We start from the raw sequence: 7,452 nt of genomic DNA, 5'->3' as shown, positions 1-7,452 counted from the left end.
TTTAGCTGAGCAAGGAGCTCCCCTATTGCTTTTAATGTTGAATACTTTTTTCTGAGTTCAAGAAAATGATTTCAAACCATAGCATTTAAATTTTATTAAATTTACAGTAGAAATTATTTGAAATTCTCTCATTTAATATAATAATTTATGGTCTATAAAACAATCTATTTTTTTTTCTTTTCCTGTAGGAAAATTAAGATGTGAATCACATATTGCTGATATCCTAGATAAAGGATCCGGTTTAGTGATTCTTATCGATGGTAACTCATTTATACTTTTTATAACATTGTTATATAGATGAATTTTGCATGTAACAATACTTCAGAGAAATGAAGGTAGAGGGAACAAGGGGCCATTTCAGGGGATTTGAAACAATATAAGCAAAGCTCAGAGGTGAGGGTTTGGGCTTGCATAGAGACTGCAAGGAGCTCTGCTGGTGCAATGGTTGGAGTGCTTGCCTCTAGCTAACAGGTTGACAGTCTGAATTCACCAGCTGCTCCCCATGAAGAAGATGTGACAGTACACTTGTGTTAAATTTTACAGCCTTGGAAACCTTGTCGGTCAGTTCTACTCTCTCCCATAGGTTCGATATGAGTCGAGAGTGACTGCCACAGCAGTGGGCTAGGTTTGGTGGTTGCTGTTGAGAGTGCAGACGAAAATGATGCTGTTGGGAGTGTATTTAATCAGAAGGAGTATGTAGACAGCCTGCTGGTGACAAGTAGGTTATATAGTAAGTGTGGAGCCCTGATGGCACAGTGGTTAAAATGCTTGGCTTAAAACATAATTGACAACTGAATTACTCTTATCAATGATGGTTAGGTTTCTACCCTGCTCATGCAGCTACTTAGCTCAGAATTTGGTTTAAATGAAAAAACAAACAAACAAACAAACAAACCAAAAACACAACCAAACCAAACCAAACAAACCCAAATCAAACCAATTGTTAATTCATAGCAGCCCTATACCGGGTTTCCAAGGCTGGAACACTTTATGGGAGCAGGCAGCCTAGCCTTTCTCCCAGGAGTGCTTGGTAGTTTTGAGCCACTGACCTTGCAGCCTACCATGCCACCAAGATTGGTTTAAATGCTATAGCCTCATTTTATTTGTCATGGGAAAAAATGGTAACAGGATGATAAACATTTTGAAAATGGAGAATTCAAATTTTATGATATTTGGAATATAGTCTTTACCATCTTATTTGAAATACATAGGAGGTTGTAGTGTGTATGCTCTTTTGGAACTTGTTTTGTTTTTTACTTAATATATTGAGAACATTTTGATGCTTCTAAATATTCTTTAACTATATTGTTTTTGTTGATTATGTAATATTTATGCATGTTCTTTTTCTTTCCCCTCTTCATTCTCCTCTATCTTTTAGAAAGTTTTAAAATCATCCCAGAGGTTGCCAATATTTGGCGGGTTTTACAAGCTCTCTTTTAGCATTCCTGCCATTTTTTACCATTTGTAGCATATTACAAAAGCAAAGTTCCACAATGTCCTTCGCTTTAATCTCTCCTATTCCCTCAAGGAGTGACCCTGATAGTAGATACACATTAGGCTGCTAGCTGCAAGGTCAGTAGTTCGAAAACACCAGCTGCTCTGTAGGAGAAAGATGAGACTTTCTAATCCTGCAAAGAGTTGCAGTCTTGGAAACTCACAGGTGTAGTTCTTCCCTGTCCTTTAGGGTTGCTATGAGTTGCTATTCACTCAATGGCAATGAGTTTGTTTGGTATTCTCTTGAATGAGCCCTGATGGTGTCATGGGATAAGTATCAGACTCCTTACCACAAAGTTAGTAGTTCAAATTCACCAGCCACCACATGTGAGAAAGATGAGACTTTCTGCTCCTGTAAAGAATTTACAACCTTGGAAACCTTGTGGAGCGGTTTTATGCCCTGTAGAGCCACTGTGATTTGAAATCTACTAGACGGCATTGGAATTTTTATTTCACTGCCTTGATCTATTTTATTGCTCAGCTGTAACTTGCTTATTGGTCACCATCCTCAAACATCAAATTCTCTGCCATCGAATCAATGCTAGATCATAGTGACTTTATGGGTTTCCAAGACTGAAACTCTTTATGGGAGTAGAAAGCCAATATCTTTCTCCTATGGAGCACATTGTGGTTTTGAACTGCCAGCTTTGTGGTTAGCAGCTGAACACAGTGTATTATAATTTATTGGTAAAGCTTAGGTAAAATTCTGTACCCAATTTCCACATGATACTAAAGAGAAACTGACTTTAAATACAACTTTCTACTTTTTGGTATGCAATTCAAAATCATATTTGTAGTTATCTATGACCATATTTAAATGGGTAACATATAAACTCACTAGCAAATTAGTGATTAGAGATATAACTATTGTTATTTCATTTAATTTTATTAAATCTTATCGGATTACTATGAGTTTAATTCAATTTGCTGGCAGTGAGTTTTGAATGAGCAATTTTATAGTTGTAAAAATGATGCAAAAATAAATGGTGTCAAGGGGTGTGTTTGTCTGGGTAGACTAGAGAAACAAATTAGGGAGACATGTGTAAGAGATAACTTTATATCAAACAGCAATTGTACATGAAGAAAACATCTTAGCCTAGTCCAATCAAGTCCCTAAGTCCAATATTAGCTCATATGTTCAGTACCAATCTGTAAATTCTTCTTCAGACTTACACAGCACATGCAATGATGCCAAGTGCAGGAAGATCACAGTCCAGTGGGTGGAAAGTCTTCTGGATCAGGTGGTGGTGGAAGCATTGTAGTGCTGACGTGGGTCTCCACATGGCTCCTCTAGCTCCAAGGCTGTGACTGCCATCAGCATAGCTCCATGTGTCTTCTCAGAAGGATTGTCTCACAGGAGTGAGCGTGTGTCCCTCCTCCAGTGAGCTATTTATCTCCTTTGTGCCTCCAAATGAGGTCATCAAGATGAGACCTAATTGACAGGCTAAACTCCACCCTTCCACTCTTAAGTCTCAAGTTGACAACAGAGTTATGTAATTACCACAAGGGGCTATCAAACTGTTTATTTTCATCGTTCAGTCCTTGTGGAAGTTTGTAACTGTGCATGGCCCCATATGCCATTTTAAGTAAGTTGCCCCACCATTAAAAAACAACAACTCAGTGCCCTAGGGTTGATTCCAACTCATAGTGGATGCACAACAGTAGGCAAAAAAAGGATTTGAGAAGATCCTCCTTTCTGTGCATTCCACCCAGAATAGACAAGTGTGTCAGAGACATTTGATGAATACATTAAAATGAGTACCTTGTACCCCAGACTTGGTCATCTTTAATTGATAAAGTCCATTCACTAATTGGATTTTGAAACTTCTAAAGATATTGTTGAACATATCCTGGTTCATATCCAGGAACATATCCTGGTAGTTATGTCCTTTAGCAATAACTTTCATTATTTCTTTTATTTTTAGTCTATTCATATTCTGAGAAGGAACTTATATGTTATAATCAGTTCTCTGTCTTCATTGTTGGCTCTGGAGGGTTTGGTGGAAAACGAACATCAGACAAAGTCAAGGTAGGCCATAGTTTATGTAGAAGCAAAATATGTGTAGTTAAGGATCATTATTTATATTTTGAACCTCCTGTATTATCATACATGTCTTTTCATAGAGTAGAATTGAATAATCTATTCTTCTTTGAAGCAGAATATGTTACTTAGATTTCAAATGGCATTTATGTGTACATTTGTATATATATCTGAACATGCACATATAAACATTTTACATAAATTTTACATACAGAAAAGTTATAATTAAGTATAATGTAATGGAGATAATTGTGATAGTGTTTGTTTCTTTCTTGTATAAACTTTGTAATACTCCAAATCTTAAAAACTTAGGTGATTTTTTTAAATTAATCATTTTATTGGGGGCTTGTGCAACTCTTATCACAATCCATTCTCGAAACATTTGCTCTCTGCTTGAGCCCTTGGTATTAGCTCCTTATTTTTCCCCTTCCTCCCTGCTCCCCACTCCCTCATGAACCCTTGATCATCTATAAATTATTATTATTTTGTCATATCTTACACTGTCTGATGTCTCACTTCATCCACTTTTCTGTTGTCCATCCCCCAGGGAGGGGGTTGTATGTAGATCCTTGTAGTAATCGGTTCCACTTCTGCTTCACCCTCGTTTCGCTCTCCCGGTTTTGCTCCTCTCAGCACTGGTCCTGAAGGGATCATCTGCCCTGGATTCCCTGTGTTTCCCGTACCTATCTGTACCAGTTTACATTCTCTAGTCTAGCCAAATTTGTAAGGTAGAATTGGGATCATGATGTGGGTGGAGGAAACATTTAGGAACTAAAGGAAAGTTGTATGTTTCATCATTGCTATACTGCACTGTGTCTGGCTCGTGATTTTTTTAATAGATTAAAATCTTTATTTATTAAAATTCCTAGTTATTTTTCTTATATAAGTCAATTTTAGTTACGCTTCAATTCTCAAATAAGAAAAGCATTTTAAAAGGAGGATTTTATAATTTATATTTTTATACTAATTTAATCTTTTAGCTCTGATTGTTTTGAGATGTTAAAATTGTACTTTAGTAAATATTATGCTATATTAATATAAGATATTTCAAAATAATATTGAGAGATGACTTCTGTAGTAGTGGTGTCCTGAGGAGCTTTTTTGATCTCTTCCCAGTGAAATAACCATAACTAGTAAAAATCATAAACACAAACTAAAACAATACAACTATATAAAGTCAATAGAAATTATTCTGTGGACATACAGCAAATGGAAAAAACAACCACCCCCCCAAATAGTATTAGATATTATTATAATAACTAAACACATTTCTCACTAGTGTAATTATAAAAAGTAAATAATAATACTTAGCCAAACCAAAAACCAAACTCACTGCCCCTTTGGGTTTCTGAGAGTGTAGATCTTTACAGGGGTAGAAAACCTCATCTTTCGCTCTAGAATTGGTTGGTGGTTTTGAACTACTGATCTTGTAGCTAGCATTCTAACACAGTCATGGTGAAACCCTATGCCAGGGGGTTCTCGACCCCTTTGGGTGTGGTGTTGTCCAATGACCCTTTCACAGGGGTCGCCCGATTCATAACAGTGGCAAAATTACAGTTATGAAGTAGAAACAAAAATAATTTTATGATTGAGGCGTCACCACAACATGAGGAACTGTAAAGGGCCGTGGCATTAAGAAGGTTGAGAACCACTGTTGCCTATGCCATAAACTAGTTTCTATTCTGGTAGCAGTAACACTATTACACCAGTACTGTCCATCTCCTGTACTCTTTGCTAAATGACTTAATGACCACAACTTCCAACTGATGTGTGAACTAAAGGGCACTCAAAACTTTTCATAGGGAAAAATGCCCAGCTCTTTTCTTCTTTATGGTCCAGAGCAGCGGTTTTCTACCTGTGGGTTGTGACCCCTTTAGGGGTTGACTGACCCTTTCACCAGGCTCGACTGATTCATAACAGTAGCAAAATTACAGTTATGAAGTAGCAGCAAAAATAATTTTATGGTTGGGGGGTCACCACAACATGAGGAATTGTATTAAAGAGTTGCAGCATTAGGAAGGTTGAGAACCACTGGTCTAGAGAATTGATCTGGTTATATAATTCTTTACCTTAAACAGTATTATTTCAGAAATGTAGATGAGTATAGCAGTTAGGACATTGTTAATTTTATTATTTCCTGAACACAAAATACTAAAAAATTAACCTTTTTACTCAATTTATAGCATTTATTCTAGCAAAATATGGTTGTTTATTAAATAGCAGTTTGGCTAAAGCAATGTGCTAGCCAAATTTTAGTATGTAATCTCTTTTGATTTCAGATGGCTGTAGCCACGCCCAATCGACCTCCAGATGCTGTACTTACAGATAGCACCTCTCTCAATCAGGTAAGATTGTGTTTTTGAAAAGAGATATTTCTACTTGACTGATATTTATATTTTGTTAACTCTGACTCACCGACATTTTTAGAGTCCAAAAGTAGAGTCCTTCAGCATAATGGAAATAAAAACATGTTTCTGTAGCTGGAATTTATTATTTCTGGATTTTTACTTATCTGTATTTTTTGTCCATTAGAAATTAAAAAAAATTATACATATACAAAATGGCTTTCATTGGTTTAAAAAGCCGTATTTTTTCCTGGCAGTAAAATGCTTGTCTTACAGACTATGCAAGTCGTCAAGAATTTCACAAGTGCCTTAGAGAGCAGGCCAATGCCTGTCCTACACTCCTTTATCAGGACAGAAATCTGTGTTAGTTACATCGCTTGGATATAGATTAGTTTATGCTAATTTGAGAGGAAAGACAAAGCATCTTAGCTGTAGTTGATTTAATCTTTTTTGGTTTAAATAATTTGTTCTCTAGTAAGAGATAAAATGCATTTCACAAAGGCAACCACAAAGATAAGAAAAGGCAGTTTGTTTTTTAGAGACCTTAAGATTCTTCGTAAAGGTGGCAAAAGTTTAACCAAACAAATAGAACCTAGAATTTTTTTAACTTTTGAAATTATGCTGTGAGTGACCATGAATGATAACAAATCATTCATAAGTTCATTTGTCATATTTGATTCTCACTTCTGCAGGATTTATGTTTCTTAGCTAGTAGAAATACAGTTTTGTAAGCTAGAAAGAATGAAGGGTGGTAAGAAGGTTTCCAAGGCTTTATAATCTTTACAGAAGCAAACTGCAGAGTGGCTGGTGGGTTCAAACGACTGACCATTTGGATATAACAGTTGAGCATTTTAACTTGTGCCCCCAGGGCTCCTTGGGGTTACATGACATTCTTGGGTGACACTGGAATAGCAAGATGTATCTGCTGTAGATAAGAAAAGCTGAGTAGTTTCCAAGGTTAAATTTCTACACGTAGGGAATAAAGAGGCTTTCTATATTTTACTATTTCTCATATGAATAGGACTTTTTCTTAGCTTTAAGCAGGTTTTAATATCTTGCTGTGTGACAGAGGGAAAATTTTTTATGTGAAAAACTTTATCTGGTGCATTAGTAATGTTCACCCAAAATTTTGACAGATGTTCTTGATCATTTTATGTCATATTGACATCCTACAACATATACTGAAAGTCGTCTAATCGTTAGAAAGTAATTTATATAAATAAAACTTGGCATAAAAAGTTCAGGGGATTTGTAGACCCTTTGAAACGGGATCTGTGCTCTAATAGATAGAAATGAAGTAGGAGAAATGTGTCTGTTCTCACAGAGCTGAAAGAACATGGGAGTGTCAAGATAGATGTCTGAAATAAGTGTTGTTATTACATGTCATCGAGTCAGTTCTGACGCATCATGATCACATGGACAACAGAATGAAACACTGCCTCGTCCCACTCCGTCCTCACACTTGTTACGTTTGAGTCCATTGTTGTATCCTCTGTGTCAGTCTGTCTATTTGAGTCTTCCTCTTTTTTGCTGACCTTCTAGGGCACCTATAGTGAGTGAGTTAGTTTATTG

The 7,452-nt window shown here is 36.3% G+C and overlaps 1 protein-coding gene across 1 annotated transcript in view; it reads left to right on the top strand.

Moving 5' to 3' along the window:
- HSD17B4 (hydroxysteroid 17-beta dehydrogenase 4) overlaps positions 1 to 7,452 on the top strand; it is a 140,304-nt gene that overhangs the window by 84,525 nt on the left and 48,327 nt on the right. The window contains exons 15-17 of the mRNA XM_045285056.1: positions 189 to 260; positions 3,420 to 3,523; positions 5,815 to 5,880. Coding sequence (XP_045140991.1) covers positions 189 to 260; positions 3,420 to 3,523; positions 5,815 to 5,880 — 242 coding nt within the window. The remainder of the gene's footprint in view (positions 1 to 188; positions 261 to 3,419; positions 3,524 to 5,814; positions 5,881 to 7,452) is intronic.

This window comes from Echinops telfairi, unplaced genomic scaffold, assembly GCF_000313985.2.
Source record: "Echinops telfairi isolate 266 unplaced genomic scaffold, ASM31398v2 ScPeMD7_7469;HRSCAF=8507_1, whole genome shotgun sequence".
In the NCBI taxonomy this organism is placed as follows: domain Eukaryota; kingdom Metazoa; phylum Chordata; class Mammalia; order Afrosoricida; family Tenrecidae; genus Echinops; species Echinops telfairi.
This window is presented reverse-complemented; position numbering and strand designations above follow the sequence as displayed.